Genomic DNA, 19,327 nt, shown 5'->3' with positions numbered 1-19,327 from the left:
TTCTCTCAGACTGTGTTACACAAGGGGAAATCTGTACTTTCTATCAAGCAAGAAGGGACGGAACACAGGCTGTTCTTCCTCAGTCTTGAGGTGACTGCAGGTGTCACTGAGGCTGTTCACGTGAGGTCACTTCCCTGGAGAAATAAACACATCACCGAGAACAGCTACTGCTGAGGCGTCACTGTGGGCAGTTCCTGGTGATGGTCTGCTTACAGGAGCCTGAGCCAGGGACAGTCAGAAGGCTGGCCAATCAGAGCTGCCCGAGATGCAGGGAGGGCTGCCAGCTAGCACCAGGGAGAACCGACTTCATGAAAACATGCCCAGAGCTGTCCAAAGGCTCCTTCTGTCATGCGCCTGACAGGCAGTAGTGGCTCACTTATAAAGTGGCGATTCTCAGCTAAGCAGGACAAAGAAAAAAAATTTTTTTTTTTTTGGTTTATCAAGGTAGGGTCTTGCTCTAGTCCAGGCTGACCTGGAATTCACGATGTAAATCTGCTGGGATTAAAGGCATGCACCACCAGGAATGACCCCTTCTGTTTAAAAAATAATTTGAGGAGAGAATGGGCATGATGGCCTCCTGCAAATGAACTCGAGGCATGTGCCACTTCTTGTACACCTGGCTTTACATGGGTATTGGGAAATCAAGCCCAGGCTGGCAGGCTTTGCAAACAAGCATCTTTAACCACTGAACCATCTTCCTAGACTCTCCAGGAATTTTAGATTCAATATTTGAGCTGGGCAGGCACTGTGTTGCATGCTTTTAATGCCAGCACTGGAGAGGCAGTGTAGAAGGATTGCTGTGAGCTCAGGTCAGCCTGAGACTAGAGTGAATTCCAGGTCAGCCTGGGTTAAATTCAATATCTGAGGCTGTACAATATGACTTCACATAATCAAATGATGTGGTAGAAAAACAGCCAGTACCTCTTTGCTTCCATCTGGGTATGATCTTCCCACCAGGAAGGCTAAAGGAACTCTGCTGTCAGGTTAGGCCCCACCATTTCCCACTGCAGGCAGGGCAGGGCAGTTTCCTCAGAGCCTGCTCGTCTCACCTTCCTGAATTCAAGAAGCAGCACGAACAGAAAAGGCACACAACCATTAATTTATTTGCTGGGTCTGGAATAAACAGAGCAAGGGCCCCATCTGCTGATGCTGGCTGAAACAGCAGGAAGTTAGGAGGGAACACAGGAAAGTCAGAAATCCTGCCCATTCCTATTCTGTGCTCAAGTGGTCTGCTGGCCGGAATGTAATGACTTCAAAGGGAACACAGAATTTCTAACACTGTCTGTGACTCCACGTCCTCAGGCTTGTTTTTAGTTTTAAATGAGCTGAACAGCTCCAGAAGCAACAAGAGGCGCGATGGTTTTGTATCGGATCAGGTGCTGCGAGCCCTCCTCCAGGTCGATCACATAGTCTCTGAAAGAGAGGTTTATTGCTTGGCTCAGCTGCTTCTCCACTGGGAGGAATGCCAGCCCTACACACACCCAGGACACTCACCTCTGCTCATCTGCTTCTGGTTCCACCAGGATGTTTTCTTGTCGCTCTTTTACTCTCAGAAATACATACGTGTCTAGATCTGGCTTGGGAACTGCCAGAGAAACAATAATGTGACCAAAAAGTGAGTATCTCCAGGTCGACATGAGAAGAGTCGCTGGGGCCAGTGTGATCAAGAGGGAGACAAGATCTGGCTCTTTATAGACGCTGCTTCCTCATCTGACACAGGTTTACAATGTGCAGGGGACGCTGCTATGCAGTAGTTCTTTAACTCAAAAGGGACCATTCCAAGACCTCCGGGGATGCCTGAGAGTGTGGATAGGGCTGAACCCTATGTATACTTTTTGGGGAAGGGGTAGGGGAAGGGTTGAGGTAGGGGTTTGCTGGAGTCCAGGGTGATCTAGAATTCACTATGTAGTCTCAGGGTGGCCTTGAACTCACAACAATCCTACCTTGGCCTCCCAAGTGCTGGGATTAAAAGCATGTGCCACCATACCCAATGTATGCTTCTTTTTACATACGCACAACGATACTATGATAAACTTTCATTAATATTAATCATACAATGGTGCAATATACTCTAGTAATACGAATATGGTCTCTATTATGTGCTCACCCTTATCCTGGAGGTGGTGTGAGATGACACAGTATCTATGTGATCTTAGTCATTGTGAGGCAGCATTAGGCCACTATGTGAGGGCTACACTTAAAAAAACTTTTTAGGGCTGGAGAGATGGCTTAGCGGTTAAGCGCTTGCCTGTGAAGCCTAAGGACCCCAGTTCGAGGCTCGGTTCCCCAGGTCCCACGTTAGCCAGATGCACAAGGGGCCACACGCGTCTGGAGTTCGTTTGCAGAGGCTGGAAGCCCTGGCGCGCCCATTCTCTCTCTCCCTCTATCTGTCCTTCTCTCTGTGTCTGTCGCTCTCAAATAAATAAATTAAAAAAAAAAATTTTTAATTGACAACTTCCGTAACTGTAAACAATATCCCATGGTAATTCCCTCCCTCTCCCCACTTGCCCCTCTGAAGCTCCACTCTCCATTGTATCTCCTCCAGTGAGGACTACTTTGACACAAGCACTGAGGCATAGTGACAGTTCAACTGCTGAGTAAGATTTTATCATACCAGTCAGAAAAATGTAGGAATTAAAATATGATTTCTAGAATTCTCCAGCTTGTACTTTTGGATCGTGCTTGACCATGGGTAATGGACCTTTAAGAGCAAAGCTGCAGATGAGAGGGGACGCTGCACACTGTAGAAGACACAACCAGCCTAACCTTCTTTCCAGATGAGGTGCTGGCTAAGCATTTGGTGAAGCCTTATGGAGGCTTACACACCCAACGAGGGAAGAAACAGATGTGGGCTTTAAAGGAAAGCATAGGACTTTGAGAGGAAAACGAGCTTTTAATTGTCACAGTAAGGCTGGTTTAGACACCTATGTGTGGGGTCTGGAGACTTGGCTTAGTGGTTAAAGGTGTTTACCTGCCATCAGACTTTGTGGATAAGAACTTTTCATCACTATTCCCCAGCACTTACATAAAGCCAGAAACCCAAAGATGGCACAAGCACTTGGAGCTCTTTTGTAGTGGCTAGAGGCCCTGGCACACCCATTCTCATCTCCTATTTTTCTTCTTACCGGGAAGCTGAGGTAAGAGTATCATCATGAGTTCGAGGCCACCCTGAGACTACATAGTGAATTCCAGGTCAGCCTGAGCTAGAGTGAGACCCTACCTTGAAAAACAAACAAAACAATTATTTATCAGAGAGAAAGGAGAGACAGAATAAATGGATGAGAATGAACATGGGCACGCCAGGGCCTCTAGTCCCTGTAAATGAATTCAAGACACATGCGCAAAGCCCCAAGCCGAGCTGCTCCCAGTGATTCACTGGAACCTAGAGGACTCAACTTCAGGATTGGAACACCTACTAGGTGGATAGCTCCCCACTGAAAGGCTCAGTTTAAGTTTTTATTGCTCTTGGATTCCTTATGGACACAAAGTGACCCAGGGTAACTAGCTCTAAAGGCTTAGGGAGGGTCCCTTGGCCTTCACTGTGGCCCATCTAGTCCCAGTGGATAGCTTTTGATTCCAGAAACCCAGTTTGGGTTTCAACATGCCTATCCCACCTGCAAGCCTGCAGAGGTCTCAGGAAGATTTGGAGCAGCGGGTTAATTAAGGAAGACTTCAGTTTCACTAGGGCAGGTTAGTCCTGTCATGCAGCTTTGAATTCTACTAGCCTGTTTTTATGGTTCTATTATTATCGTCTATCTGTGTGGACAGCTGCATGCCTTAGCATAGTGTGGAGGTGACAGGACAATCTTGGGGTACTTTCCCCTCCATTTTCTTTTTTTCTCTTAGCATTTTCTTTAAATTTTATTTATATTTATTTATTTGAGAGCAACAGACACAGAGAAAGAAAGAGGCAGATAGAGAATGGGCACATGAGGGCTTCCAGCCACCGCAAACGAACTCCAGACGCATGTGCCCTCTCATGCATCTGGCTTAAATAGGTCCTGGGGAATAAAGCCTTGAACCAAGGTCCTTAGGCTTCACAGGCAAGTGTTTAACTGCTAAGCCATCTCTCCAGCCCCTCCATTTTCTTTATAGACAGGGTTTCCCTCATCATTTTTACCCTTGCTGCTTGGAAGCTTCTGGAATCTCCTAGCTCTGCTTCCCACTGACATAGGCATGCTGTGTTGAGGTCACATGCATGTACCATTTTGTGTCTGGCTTTATGTGGGTGCCAAGGAAGACTGAAGTTGGGTTGTCAGGTTTACAAGCAAAAGTCTTTAATGATTGAGCCATGACCCCAGACTGAGTTTAGCTTTTGTCCTTTGAAGAGGATCCACTCAAGTGACATGTAGGATAGGTGTTTCCAGCACTGAGTAGAAGTGATGGGAGTTAATTTTAGCAATCCAGATGCATGTCCACCAGTTGTCCCTGAGGAAGTGGCACCGGGAAATGACTGGAGGCACAGCCCTTGGTCCTTTCCTGTTTCTTTAATGTGCAGACAAAAGTGGCTGACCAGGGAGGGAACTGGCCCCGTTCTGAGCCTGTTTTCCTCAGACGCAATCACAGTTCCACAGATCTGATATGGGTCTAGCTTGCTCCTGGTCTTCATGGACTAAAACTGTGTCCTCTGGAAATTCCTATGTGCAAGTCCTAAGTCCTGGTATTTTGAAATGAGACTGTGTTTGGAGGTAGGGTTTTTAAGGAGGTACTTAATGAGACCATTGGGGTAAGGCCCTAGTCCAACCCATATAAGCAATCTTACAAGAGATTAAGACACACAGGAGCCAGGCATGGTGGCGCACACCTTTAATCCCAGCACTTGGGAAGCAGAGGTGGAAGGATTGCCATGAGTTTGAGGCCACCCTGAGACTACATAGTGAATTCCAGGTCAGCCTGAGCTAGAGCTAGACCCCACCTCAGGAAAAACAAAACAAAACAAAACAAACAAACAAACAAAAAAGACACACAGAAGGAAGCATGGTGAGGGAAGGACAGGTTCTGATCAGACACCAAATCTGCTGGTGCCTTGAGCTTGGACTTCCCAGCTTCCAGAATTGTGAGCTGCTCAAATGGACTAAGACACTGTTCCTCACCCCAGGGTTCTAGCCCATGCTAGCGCAGCCAGGAGTTCCCTGAGCCCTGCTGTACCGAGGGCTTCAGCACACTGAGCTTGGCTGGGAACGAGATGGAATCCGATCTGGTCTGCCAATCTTGCCCAACAAGGCTCGGCTACAGTGAGCTGTGAAAGGTGATGCATATGGCTGTCACCTATAAGCCACAGCAGCCAGATGGCTGATCCACGTTAGGTGTCACCAACTCCCTTTCCTCAGGTCAGCAGGCTGCAGCAGTCAGAGCAGACTCAGCCCTTCCCCACCTGGCTTTCCTGCTTTCTTCCCAACTGTGCCCCACCTTGTGTAACTCGATCGAGTTCTGACAGTGGAGCTGAGGAACTCCGGCTAGAAGCATCAGGGACTCTGATGGTTGCCTCGTCTCCCCTCCAGTCAGCCCCACCCAGTACTTTCCCAGACCTCATCCTCAGGTCTCATCTGGAGTGGCAGCCATGGCTCTAATCTGACCTGCAGAACGCTAGAGTAAGTGCTTGAACGGTGACTTGACATCTGGTTTTTGTTTACTTTTAGTTTTTAATGAGAACCTTTCCTCTATCACCCTCGCTGCTTATCTACTCCACACTTTTCCATATTTGAGAAAAGGGAGGAGGATGAGAGGCCCACTCTCAGGTACGGGAAGACACCTGGGACGGAAGCTGTGGTCCTGATCTCAGGCTATAAGAGAAGGCCCTGCTCACCTGCCCTCAAGAGGTCCAGCTTCTGCAGGTTCGGAGGCATGTGCTTTAAGGCGACATTCTTAAGATGGGTTTCTGTATGAGCCATGTACCTGGAACAAGAGGTCAGAGTGCTGTGGTGTGCATGACTAGGGGAGCCGTCAGGCTCAACTGTGAGTGCCGCTCAGAGGGGCTTTGCGGATTCAGCCAGCAACCCGGCCCTTGAAGCCCAGCAGAGGCAGCTCCCGGCTTCCTGCGCCCCAACCCACCTCTGACAGCTCCCCGCTCCACTCACTCTCTGGCAAAGGCAAACTCCTCTGGAGACAGGCAAGAAGGCTCCTCTGCAGGGCGCGCTTTCTCCTTCTCTAGGACGTGAGGGAAAAACTTCTCTATCTGTGAGGGTGAAAGTCATGCAAATATTGGTCAGGATTCATGTGGAAACGTACCTTCTCACTGCCTGGGACATGCTTGGAAAGCATGCTGTCACTGAGCTACATCCATGGCCCTGTGTAAGTTTTTTTTTTTTTCCTAAGTAAGGTCTCACTCTAGCTCAGGCTCACCTGTAATTCACTGTATTCTCAGGGTGGCCTCGAATTCATGGCGATCCTCCTACCTCACAGCCTCCCAAGTGCTGGGATTAAAGGCTTGTGCCACCACGCCTGGACTTTTTTTTTTAAATGTACGTGTATGGATGCATGTGCACCTGTGTCAGAGGACAACTTTGGGTGTCATCTTCAGAAATATTGTCCACCTTAAAAAAATTTTTTTTTGAAGTAGGGCCTCACTATAGCCCAGGATGTCCAGGAACTCACTCTGTAGCCCAAGATGGCTTCAATCGCACAGTGATCTTTCTACCAGTTTCCCAAGTGCTGGACTATAGGCATGAATTACCACTCGTAGTTGATGCTCATCTTTATTTTTTTTTTTTTGAAGACAGGGTCTCTCATTAGCCTGAAGCTCACCAGTTAGGCTAGACTAGCTGGCCAGAGACACCCAGGGATCCTCATGTTTCCCTCACCAGCGCTGGGATTACAGAAACATGCCATCACTCCCAGAATTTTTATGTAGACACTGAGGATGGAATTGAGTTCATCATGATTCCCCAACTCCTGGTTCATTTTTATTTCTGAGATAGGGTCTTATTAAGTTATACAGGTTGGCCTTGAATTTACCATTTTTCTGCATCAACCTCCTCAGTGCTGGGATTACAGGCATGTACCACTACAGCAGGCTACATGTTTTCTTTCTGAAAGAGGTTGTGGTTAATCAAACAGGTAGAAAATATGGCTCAGTGGCAGAGCACCTACTGAGTATGTGCAAAGCCTCATTCTACCCTTAGCACAAGAAAAAATAAATGAGGAAAAAAAAAAGCAAAGGAAACAGAAGTAAGTTCTCAAGAATTCAGAGAAAAGAAAGATTCTAAAAAGGTAGACAGTTCAAACGGGATAGGAAACTTTTATTAAAAAAATATGAAAATATGATTGTATGTTGAAGAAAGGAAGGGATATCATTTAGCATTTTACCATAATTTTACAAGGTGTTCTATAAACTATACAAATCAAATATATGCAAAACCTGGGAAACTGTATATAGAATACAAAACAGATATTGAAATAACATTCAATTTTAAGAATGAAGCCATAAATGAGATGAGGTTTAGAAAACAGTGCTGAGAACTAAAATAAACAGCAACAAAAATAACCAAAATTAAACAACAAAAATCTCACAACCAAACAAACCACAAAGCTGTATGGTACAAAAAGTGTGTAACAGGAGGGCTGGAAAAATGGCTTAATGGTTAAGGTGTTTGCCTGCAAAACCAAAGGATCCAGGTTCAATTGCCCAGGACCCACATAAACCAGATGCATGAGGGACATATGCATCTGGAGTTTGTTTTCAGTGGCTACAGGACCTTGCATGTCCATTTTCTCTCTTTTCTTTCTCCTTGCAAATAAAATAAAAATCTTAAAAAAAAAAATTGTGTAACACGTTCAGGAAGGAACTGGCCTGGTGTGTGTGAATCAGTACTCTTGTTGCTGTTCTTTGGAAGGAGGGGTCAGAGGGCAAGACAAGCAGCGCTGACCTGTTTTAAAGCACTGTAATGAGCCTTCCTTACTAAAATGGGGCCCTTTCTCCTCTTATATGTAAATATGTAAATTGCTACTTTATCATTTAGTTCACTAAAAATATAGAATTGTTTCATAGTCTTGAAGGAATCACGAAAATTAGAACCAGGATGAAAGATGGATAAAACTTTTTGATTTTTCAGAGCTGGAAAGAAAGTGGTATGTGCTCATATACAGAGGAATGACCTTCATATTTATAAATGGCCCGATGCTAGATCAGGTAAAAGATGGCATGTGAAGTCCAAGAGAAGAATGTGGCTATCTTAAAGACCTAGCCAAAAGGAAAAGGATTAACAAACAAACCAAAAAAAAAAAAAAAGGCAAGTGGCCTGGTGGTTGGGGGCTGACCTGGAACTTACTCTGTAGTTTCAGGCTAGCTTCAAACTCATAGCAATTCTTCTACCTCAGCCTCCTGGGACTAAAAGGCATATGCCACCATGCCCAGCTAGCTCGCTTGCTCTCATTCTCATTTTCTTTCTTTTTTTTTTCAAGGTAGGGTCTTGCTTTAACCCAAGCTGACCTGGAATTCACCATGTAGTCTCAGGCTGGCCAAGAAATGTTGGTAATCCTCCTCCCTCTCCCTCCCAAGTGCCACCACAGCTGGCGCTCTCTCTCTCAAAAACATCTAATATTTAAGCATCATGGTAAATGTCTGAAATCTAGCATTCAGGAGGCTGAAAGAGGAGGATCCAGGTTCAAAGCAACCTGGGCTATACAAAGACCTTGTCTTGGCAATCCCCACACCAAAAAAAAAATATTAGAGAGCACATGTGTGATGCACTTGAAGACACACTATGATCCTAGAAGATAAACTGTAAGTTTTTGAGTAAAGATTACTAGTTCAGCTAGGCCGAGTGGCTCATGCCTATAATACCAACACTTGGGAAACTGAGGCGGGAGGACCCTCAACTTTGAGGACACCTGTTTTACATAGTGAGTTTCAGGCCAGCCTGGGCTTCAGAGTGCAACCCTGTCACAACTGAAAACACAATGACAACAAAAGGTCTGGTTCAGTGGGGAGACGTCTACTTGAGAACACTCTCTGGCAGAATGCTCTTATTCATACTGATGGATCAGAGAGAATTATTTTGTGTGTGTGTGTGTACACACATGTGGAGGCCAAAGATCAATGTCAGGTATCTTCACATCTTATTTATTGAGAGAGAGTCTCACTGAACCCAGAGCTCACTAATTTGGCTAGTCTAGCTAGCTTACACTGGAATCCACCTGTCTCTGCCTCCCAAGCACTGCGATTACACACATGCACCACCACGCCTGGCTTCTACATGGTTCTGGGGATCTTCACGCAAGTCCTCACACTTGCACAGCAAGAGTTTTACCAACTGAGCCACTGCCCCGGCCTCAGTATTCTCTTCTAAGCAAGCAATGCAAAGAACTCTATCTGTGGTACTGCCTCGCTGTAACTTGGAGGGGCACCCACTCACACACCACACAAACAAGATTTAAAAAGTATAGGTGGGGCTTAGTGATTGAGGCATTTGCCTGTGCAGCCTAGGCACCCTGGTTTGATTCCCCAGGACCCACATAAGCCAGATGCACAAGGGAAGCTCGTTTGCACTGGCTGGAGGCCCTGGCACACCCATTCTCTTTTTTTCTCTATCTGCCTCTTCCCCTCTCTCTCAAATAAATAAGTATTTTTTAAAAAAGTGTAGGCCATCCCAGCACTTGGGAGGCAGAGGTAGGAGGATCACTGAGAGTTTAGGGCCACCTTGAGATGACAGTGAATTCCAGGCCAGCCTGGGCTAGAGTGAGACCCTACCTCGACAAACCTTAAAAAAAAAACAAACCCAAAGGTCTTCTTGCAGTTATAAACTTAGTTTCAGCTATGCCTCCTAGAATAACCATGTGTTCTCCTTACTTTAGCTTCAGTGATACTGGGATCTTAGTGGCATCTTCAGACGCCTCCCCATTTCTCCCCATGACATTCAGTAATAGCACAGCCTTCACTGCCTTACTGCCCACAGGCATGTCAAACCTTCATGAGTCGGCACCGCAAATAGCTGCTGAGGACGTAGCGGATCCTCTCCATCTCCATCCGATGGATACTGACCTTCAGATCTTCTCTTTTGGCTCTTCTGAGATTTTCTTCCTGTTGAAAGAAAAACTAAACCTTGGGCTGGAGAGATGGCTTAGCGGTTAAGCACTTGCCTGTGAAGCCTAAGGACCCCGGTTCGAGGCTTGATTCTCCAGGACCCACGTTAGTCAGATGCACAAGGGGGCGCACGTGTCTGGAGTTCATTTGCAGTGGCTGGGAGCCCTGGCGCACCCATTATCACTCACTCTCTCTCTCTCTATCTGCCTCTTTCTCTCTCTGTCACTCTCAAATAAATAAATAAAAATGAACAAAAAAATTAAAAAAAAAAAGAAAAACTAAACCTTATTAAAAAAAAATATGAGTTCAGGGCTGGAGAGATTGCACAGTGGTTAAGGCACTTGCCTGCAAAGAATAATGGCCCAGGTTTGAGTGCCCAGAACCCACATAAAGCCAGATGCACAAAGTGGTGCATGCATCTGGAGTTCGTTTGCAGTGGCTAGAAGTCCTGGTCCGCTCACTTACAGTCTTTCTCTCTCTCCTTGGAAACAAATAAAAAAAAAAAAAAAAAGAAAAGAAAAAAGATCAGGGCTAGGAAGATGGCTCGGTGGTTAAAGGTACTTGCTTGCAAAACTTGATGTCCAGGTTCGATTCCTCAGTGCCTATGTAGAGCCAAATGTACAAGGTAGCACATGCACCTAGAGGTCGTTTGTAGTGGCAAGAGGCCCTGGTGTGCCCATGCTCTCTCTCTGATAGAAATAAATAAAAATATTTAAAGAAAAACCCATGATATTCAAACTAAGAACTGTAAGTATTGGCAAAGTCAAGGACCCAAAGACTATGTAGTCAAAGGAAATTTTAAAACTCTATTATAGAAGCTGGGTGTGGTTGCGCACACCTTTAATCCCAGCACTTGGGAGGCAGAGGTAGGAGGATTATCATAAATTTGAAGCCACCCTGAGACTACACAGTGAATTCCAGGTCAGCCTAGGCTAGAGTGAAACCCTACCTTGGAAAAAAAAAAAAAAAAAACACCTCTTTTACAGGGCTGGAGAGATGGCTTAGCAGTTAAGGCACTTGCCTGCAAAGCTTAAGGATGCAGATTCAATTCACTAGAATCCACATAGGCCAGATGCCCACGGTGGACTATGTGTCTGGAGTTCATTTGCAGAGGCTAGAGGCCCTGGTGCATCCCTTCTTTCTCCCTCTCAAAAATAATAAACAAAGCTGGGCATGGTGGCGCACGCCTTTAATCCCAGCACTCAGGTGACAGAGGTAGGAGGATCACCATGAATTCAAAACCACCCTGATATTATATAGTGAATTCCAGGCCAGTTTGGGATAGAGTGAGACCTTACCTTGAAAAACCAAATAATATAATAATAATAACAAAACAAAAAAAAATACTAGAAAACGCTTATAAAAAACAGCTTTCAACTTCATTTTTCTTGAAAGGTGGAGTCCTAGGGATTGATCCTGGAGCCTTGTGTACAATATTGTAAACTATACAAATAATATATATAGTCTCAGTGTATAAAGTTCAAAATAGTATCCACTTACTTTTAGAAAATGATCATGGAAGCCAGGCATAGTGGAGCACTCCTTTAATCCCAGCACTAGGGAGGCAGAAGTAGGAGGATCACTGTGAATTTGACGCCACCCTGAGACTACATAGTGAATTCCAGGTCAGCTCGGGCTAGAGGAAAACCCTACCTTTAAAAAAAAAAAAAAAAAAGCTGGGCATGGTGGCACATGCCTTTAATCCCAGCACTTGGGAGGCAGAGGTAGGAGGATCGCTGTGAGTTCGAGGCCACCCTGAGACTACAGATGAATAGATGAATTCCAGGTCAGCCTGAGCTAGAGTGGGACCCTACCTTGAAACAACAACAACAACAAAAAAAAAAAAACAAAAAAAAAGAAAAAAGTTTTTCTTTAATATTTTCATTCATTTACTTCCTTAAGACAGAGAATATAGTTCAGTGGTTAAAGATACTCACTTGCAAAGAAAATGACTATTTGAATGGAACCTGAACATAGTTAGCCACAAAAACTCAAGGACCCAATCCAACAGTAAAAAAGGTAATACAGCACTGTCCAGAAGAAAGGTCTCAAAGTCTAAAGACCAGTACTAAACACTCGTGGGGAAATCATAAAATACCAACATTTTGAAGCTGCTCTGAAGGTGGCTGTAACCTAACCCCAAATTTTTGGAACTAAGGGCTCCAGACTTCAAATGTCTGCAAAGGTCAGGCAGGTAAGGGGTAGAAGGCAGGTGGTCAGGGATGGTGAGGAATAGGCCCACACAGGCTTTTGGCTGCTCTAGCCAAATGTGCACAGGTGGAAATGTGGGGTCAGTGACAGACTGCTCCTGACAAGCTGACATCTTGTATTTTTCTCTTAAACTTTGTTTTGGTCTTTCAAAGTAGGATATCTCTCTAGTCCAGGCTGACCTAGAATTCACTATGTAGTCTCTCAGGGTAGCCTTGAACTCATGGCAATCTTCCTACCCCTGCCTCTCAAATGCTGGGCTTAAAGGTGTGTGCCACCACACCCAACTGAAGTTTTTAAAAAAATTATTTTAATTTATTTAGTTGAGAGAGAGAGAGGCAGATAGAGAAAGAAAAAAAAATGAGCACACCAAGGCTTTCAATCACTGCAAATGAACTCAAGATGCATGTGCCACCTTGAGTATCTAACTAAAGTGGGCCCTGGAGAATCAAACTGGGGTCCTTTGGCTTTGCAGGCAATTGCCTTAACCGCTAAGCCATCCCTCCAGCCCAACATCTGGTACTTGTAAGGAACTTGTGTACTTTGTAAATGTAGAGAAACAATTCAATATGCATATATATTTAAAGTGCTAGGCTGAGCCAAGTAACAGATTTGCTATTAGCCCATGACATATCACTATGCTGACTGAAGCCTTTCACTCTCTCTTACCATGTGCTCCAGCTGCTCCATGACGCACTCCACGATTTCAGACTTGCTTTCCAGCAGCTCAGGAGCAAACTTTTCATTCATCCAGGCCTGAAGAACAACACAGGCAAAATGAGCTTCGCGTCACAGTGGAGCAGAAGGATCTACAGTCAGCTCACAGTCGGTGCCCATCACAGGTGCCACATGCAACGTAGAAGACTCAGGACGGGTCTGAAGACAACCTACATTTCAGTGGCCTTTAGGAAGGGGCTTTTGTCCAACTGAAATAAAAACCCGTCAGTATAGTAACTTCTGCCGAGTCATGGTGCCACCTTCTGATGCCTTCCTTACTTGTCATTAAGCAGCAGTAACTGGGCACAGTTCCTCACCAGCTGCTTCCCACCAGGGTACACCACCAAATCTCTACTTTGAGAAAGGCATGAACACCGAATCTATACCTCTCTTCATTGCTACAGCTCAAGCACTTTACAAATACTTTTGTTTTGTTTTGTTTTTGGTTTTTGGTTTTTTTTTCGAGGTAGGGTCTCACTCTGGCTCAGGTTGACCTGGAATTACTCTGTAGTCTCAAGGTGGCCTCGACCTCATGGCGATCCTCCTACCTCTCTGCTTCCTGAGTGCTGGGACTAAAGGTGTGTGCCACCACGCCCGGCAGCACTTTACAGATACTTTTTAAAAAATATATTTTATTTATTTATTTGAGAGAAAGATGCAGAGAAAGAGAGAGACAGAGAAAATATGGGCGTGGCAGGGCCTCCAGCCACTGCAAACGAACTCCAGATGCATGTGCCCCCTTGTGCGTCTGGCTTACATGGGTTCTGGAGAACTGAACCGGGATCCTTTGGCTTTGCATGCAAACATCTTAACCATTAAGCCATTTCTTCGCCCTGCAAATACTTTTCACTCCTCACTATATGTGAGGAAATGGAATCATTTTTAAAAATCTTACCGATGAGAAAGCATAGGGGTCACAAGGGAAACGGCTCCCTGCAGCCTCAGAGCACATGGTCAGATGTGTCACTTGTGACTTGGGCCCAGCTGCTGGGCACATTTTGAAGATTACCATGGCTTAGAGAACTGATTATCCATGAGTGACCAAGTGATACTTATCTTTCCATTACAGAAAACTGAGTTTTAGCATAGCTCAAAATTATATGGCAATCAGGTTCAACCCAATTTTTTTTTCTTTAAAAAATTTATTTTTATTTAGTTATTAGAGACAAAGAGAGGAAGAGAGAGAGTGTGAGAATGGGTATGCCAGGGCCTCTAGCCACTGTAAATGAACTCCAGACACATGTGCCACCATATGCATCTGGCTTACGTGGGACCTGGAGAATCAAACCTGGGTCCTTAGGCTTTGCAGGCAAACACCTTAACCTCTAAGCCATCTTTCCAGCCCTCTTTCTTTTTTTTCTGATTTACTTAAGTCTCTGCTTCTCTAACTATCATCACAGCACAATACATACTGGATACTGCAACGATCACAGATTTTTCTTCAAGTGTTTGAACTTCAAAAAAATTTTTTTTTTGTTTATTTTTATTTGAGAATGACAGAGAAAGAGGGAGGGGGGAGGGGGAGAGAATGAATGAATGAATGAATGAATATGGGCACACCAGGGCCTCCAACCACGGCAAACGGATTCCAGATGCATGCACCACCTTGTGCATCTGGCTTATATGGGTTCTGGGAATAAAGCCTCAAACTGGGGTCCTTAGTTTTCATAGGCAAGTGCTCATCCACTAAGCCATCTCTCCAGCCGCCTCCCTACCTTTTTTGCGGTAGGTTCTCACCCAGGCTGACCTGGAATTCATTATGTAACCTCAAGCTAGCCTTGAATTCACAGGGATCCTTCTACCTCAGCCTCCCAAGTGCTAGGATTAAAGGTGTGAGCCACCATGCCTGGCAGAGAGAAAGAATAGGCCCATCAGCGCCTTTAGCCACTGCAAATGAACTCCAGATGCATGTGCCACCTAGTGCATCTGGCTTTACACGAGTACTAGGGAGCCAAACTCAGGTTGTTAGGCCTTATGGGCAAGTGCCTTGCCAGCTGAGCCATCTCCCCAGCCCTAGTGTTTGCTAGGCAGATGCTCTACCACTGAGCTCCATCTCCAGCCCCCTGAAATCACACACAAAATTCTACATGGGAACAAAGATTCGTGCATTATTCTGGGAAGAAGAACCAGAGGGGTTTGTTGTTTTGTTCACACTAGCCTCTCCAAAGGCCTATGACATAAAAACAGATTAAGAAGCCCTGCAAAATGGTAAGGTTGTAAGACATTATTTAAAAATGACTGGCTGAGGATGTGCCTCGGTGGTAGCATGTCAGACCCTTGGTTTGATCACCAGCACTGCACCAAAAAAAAAACCCAAACCAAAAGAAAATTTCCTTCAGTTCAGTTACTCCTGGTCGCACACATGCAGGAAAGAGTGAAGACTACTGAAGAGGCAACATGAGTGTGTTTAGGGTAGGGAAAGGAGGACGAGTACAGCAACAGGTACGGTGAATTAAGAGCACATATGGAGGGCCAGGCCCTTAATCCCAGCACTCTGCAGGCAGAGGTAGGAGGATCACTGTGAGTTCAAGGCTACCCTCAGACTACAAAGTGAACTCCAGGTCAGCCTGGGCTAGAACTTTCTTCCCCAACCTCTGGGGTGGGAGAGCACATATTGGCTCTTGGGGTGTAGCTCAGTGGTTCATGTGGAAGGCCAGGCCCTAGATTGAGATCCAACCAGTGTTTTGAGTTACAAGCCCAATTTCAGATCCCATCCCATCGTGTGGCCAACCTCAGGCACAGCACTTCTCTAAGTTTCAGCTTCCACATCAACAACACGGGGATAATACTACTTGCCCCACTGGGTAAGGGATACTGCAGAGGACAGCCATCCACAGGGTGGACTACATGTGCATACTGTACACGTATCATCCCCCTCAATCCTCTGTGAAGCAGTCACTGTCCGAAGCAGGCTGAAGACAAGCCAGAGAACTTGCTTAAGAACATATAACCAACTAAGCTTGGAGGGGTTTAAAGCCTGGTATTCAGAACTCCTCAACGACCCATTTCACGAGACTACTGTATATAAAAGCAATTTAAGTTACTAGCACACAAGACATAACCACTGCTATTAAGACTCAAAGGAGAAGTATCTCAGAAACAATTTTAGACAAGCACTGGAAAGGCAGTGAACAGCTGAATCAAAGGAAATGTGATGAAAAGGACAAATATAACCAGTTTGACTCTCCAGAATCCATGTAAGCCACACACACAAGGTGATGCAAGCAAGCAAGGTACTACGTAGGTACAAGGTGGTGCATGCATCTGGAGTTCCATCACAGTGGCTGGAGGCCCTGGCATGCCAATTCTCTCTCTTGCAATAAAAAAAGGAGAAAAAAAAAAGGTATGTTGGTATTTTCTTGCTGAGGCACTCCCTGGGGAAAAAAAAAAAAAAAAAAAAGCAGGCATCTCAGGGGAACTACAAGCGTCCAGACACCTATCTAGTCTCTGAAAATACTAGGTAGGGTTTTGCTCTGTGAAACGTTCCATTAAATATGTCCAAAGCTGTCGTTTACTAGGTCCACCTGAAGGCAGTGTATTAAGAGGATTCTCAGGAAGGATGTGCTTGCGTAGCAGTCAGTATCCAGGCCCTGCTCCCTTGAAATAAACCTTGCATTGTTTTCTGAGCCTTGGTATTTACACACCTGGAGTAAACCAAAGGCTAAAATGACCACAGGCATTCTATCTGGGATGCTTACCTGCTCCAGCCTCCCAATAAGCTCTGCGGGAGTTAGAACCACCTCCTCACTGCCCACATCGGAGTCCTGTCCAGGTGAATCCAGCTCCTCTGTCATGATTTCCGAACTAGAAACCCAATGAGAAGAATCAACACCTTGCACGGCGTCTTCCATTTACTCACAAGAATGGGCTGTCTGGGGAAAAGTTTGCTGGAGTGGTAGGGCCACTGACTGGAGAACTCATGGACTAATTTCTCAGTTTACCTCTTCCCCCAGGGATTAGGTCAGGGTCCAGTTACTAAAGCGGTCCCCCTTCTGTTTCCACTACATGCACCTTTATACACGAATGGAATTATTCCTTTGCCGTCCCTGAGCTGGTCTTGTGCATCACTGGCTGTGTTGCTTTCTGCTCACATGAGGACAGTGTCCTGTCCAGCACTCGACCGTCTAGCATTGGGGACAACTGGCTTGCGCAGCCTGGAGGCCAGGCACAGCGCTTACCTCTCGGCAGGCACCGAAAACTGCGGAGGATTAATTTGGGCACGGCGCCCTGGAGCCCGAGAGGAGGAGAGGTGGGGACGGCCGAGTCCCAGAGCCTCAGGCTGACCCCAGGGCTCGTTCCCGCCCCTCCCCCAGGCAATCCCCCGGCCGGGCACTCGAGTCCCACTCGGGCGCGCGGGAGGCAGGAGCCCGGGAGCTCGTGGAGAAGCAGCCGGGGACCGCCCAAGGTGCTCGGGAACCGAACCCGCAGCGGAACCGGTCTCGGTGCCGAGCCGCGACCTAAGGAACCCCGCGGCCCAGTTCCCGCGCCGCTCTCCGAAGCCTTCCGCCCACGAGTGACGTCACCGCGCTAGGACGCGCTAGCCAATCACGACTCGGCGAAGAGGGCGACCGGGCAGTCTCTGGCCCCGCCCGCTCGCGGGGCGGGGACTCGCCTTGCGGCAGATCGCACTTCCGGAAAGCCGCGGCCGCAGGCTGAGCAGTCCCGCCCGACGCCCATCAGGGCTCGCCAGGAGGGGGCGCTCGCCACTCACAGCCAAGGACCCAGCGCGGGCCTTAGGTTAAAATTAGGTCGCTTCACCTGCAACATTTCTGTGGTTTGCTTTGCTTTGCCAGCACTTCAGCTATGGCCGTTTCGTTGTTCGTAAAGTTAAATTTTATTTTTGTCAATTCATACTTGTATATAATTATTTTGATCGTATTCACCTCTATTACATTTTCTTATCCCCTTCCCTCTCCCAGGAAACGCCTTCTTAACTCGCTTCCTATTTTCTTTTCTTTTTTTTAAAATTTTTTTATTTTATTTATTTATTTGAGAGCGACAGACACAGAGAGAAAGACGGATAGAGGGAGAGAGAGAGAATGGGCACGCAGGGCTTCCAGCTTCTGCAAACGAACTCCAGACGTGTGCGCCCCCTTGTGCATCTGGCTAACCTGGGGAACCGAGACTGGAACCGGGGTCCTTAACCGCTAAGCCATCTCTCCAGCCCTCCTATTTTCATGTCTTTTGTTCTCTTTCTTGTGAACCATTAAGCTGTATTAGTTATTTGCATGAGAATCGAGGTTATTTACTGGAGTATGGAAAATTTACACCACTGATGAACATGCCTCCCCCTGCCCCAGCAACTGTTAACTGCCAATAGCACCTCTGGGAGAAATAGGGTCTCGGAAACCCCTTCACTGTCCGCGATGTTGATAGTTTCAGTCTTGTGCAGAAAACACAGTTATTGTGAGTTCTTGAGTGTAACGACCATGCCATGCCCAGAGTCTCCTCCCCACCCTGCTGCTCCTACATTCTCCTGCTCCCTCTTCTAGGATATTCCATGGAAGGGGTGCTATAGGCGTCCCATTTTGGGTTGAGAACACAATAGTCACTTATTATTATTATTATTTTTTTTTCAAGGTAGGGTCTCACTCTGGCTCAGGCTGACCTGGAATTCACTATGTAGTCTCAGGGTGGCCTTGAACTCTTGGCGATCCTCCTACCTCTGCCTCCCAAGTGCTGGGATTAAAGGCGTGCGCCACCATGCCCAGCTCCACAATAGTCACTTATTATACACTTTTCGAACACAGTTTTGCCTCTGCATTAACCTCTGACCACTGCAAAAAGAAAGTTACTTCTGTGCTCAAAGCCAGTAGCATCATTATCTAAGTAGTTCGACAACCTGTCTGTTTAGCATAACAGTAAATGTCCCCCGAGGGCCCATGACATCACTAGCCACAGGCCTTTGGCCAGGTTTATAGCGCCAAGTGTGAATTCCCTCTTGTGGAGTGGGCCTAGTCCAAGCACAAGGAGGTTGGTTGTCCCTGTAACAGTCACGCCACTATTGCATGAGAGGGCTTGTCTGGCTCCTCAGCTGTGGAGTGCATGGGACCCACAGCTGCTTAAGACAGTCGACGACTTCCCACCCCCAGCAGCCTGCATAGCACCTTCTGGTGCTGTGCAAGCTAGGCTAGTGGTTCTTGAAGCATGGTGCCAGACCAACCAGCAACAGCATTGTCTGTGAGCCTGTGAGAAATGCGGATTCTCATGCCCTGCTCAGACCTACTGAAACAGAAATCCTGATGGTGGCTCTCCCCTCCCCCATCTGTACTGAGAGGGATGGGGTTGCTTCCATCTCAGCTGACTCGGGCCATTTTGGCATGTAGGGGAAAAGCCAGAATTGTGTGTGTGAAAGCTGGTGGTTTTTGAATTGCTGATGCT

At 46.4% G+C, this 19,327-nt stretch overlaps 1 protein-coding gene across 4 annotated transcripts; it reads right to left on the bottom strand.

Annotated features, from left to right (window-relative positions):
• Positions 1-1,080: 1,080 nt before the first annotated feature.
• Gins4 (GINS complex subunit 4) lies at positions 1,081-17,423 on the bottom strand. Of its 4 annotated transcripts, none has more exons than XM_045131331.1 (8): positions 17,125-17,423; positions 16,645-16,750; positions 12,899-12,985; positions 9,905-10,033; positions 6,078-6,175; positions 5,807-5,895; positions 1,495-1,585; positions 1,081-1,413 (listed from the first exon to the last, which is right to left on the bottom strand). In XM_045131331.1, the coding sequence occupies exons 2-8, from the start codon at positions 16,738-16,740 to the stop codon at positions 1,317-1,319; spliced, it is 687 nt and encodes a 228-aa protein (XP_044987266.1). In that variant the 5' UTR covers positions 16,741-16,750; positions 17,125-17,423; the 3' UTR covers positions 1,081-1,316. The 4 variants fall into 4 exon arrangements, with proteins under 4 accessions (XP_044987266.1, XP_004669063.1, XP_044987267.1 ...); XM_004669006.2 differs by having other exon boundaries at positions 9,905-10,018; XM_045131332.1 differs by lacking the exon at positions 17,125-17,423 and adding an exon at positions 16,958-17,109.
• Positions 17,424-19,327: the final 1,904 nt, after the last annotated feature.

Source organism: Jaculus jaculus, chromosome 12, assembly GCF_020740685.1.
Source record: "Jaculus jaculus isolate mJacJac1 chromosome 12, mJacJac1.mat.Y.cur, whole genome shotgun sequence".
NCBI classification, from domain to species: Eukaryota; Metazoa; Chordata; class Mammalia; order Rodentia; family Dipodidae; genus Jaculus; species Jaculus jaculus.
This window is presented reverse-complemented; position numbering and strand designations above follow the sequence as displayed.

What these genes read in the sequence shown, in the direction of transcription:
- Gins4 (XM_045131331.1), bottom strand. Translation starts at nt 16,740, where the DNA reads ATGACAGAGGAGCTGGATTCACCTGGACAGGACTCCGATGTGGGCAGT. An exon ending in TGGAGCAGCTGGAGCACATG is followed by an intron (nt 10,034 to 12,898) that starts GTAAGAGAGAGT and finishes CCCAAGGTTTAG; the next exon opens with TTTTTCTTTCAACAGGAAGA. An exon ending in GCTGGACCTCTTGAGGGCAG is followed by an intron (nt 1,586 to 5,806) that starts GTGAGCAGGGCC and finishes TTTCTCTGGCAG; the next exon opens with TTCCCAAGCCAGATCTAGAC.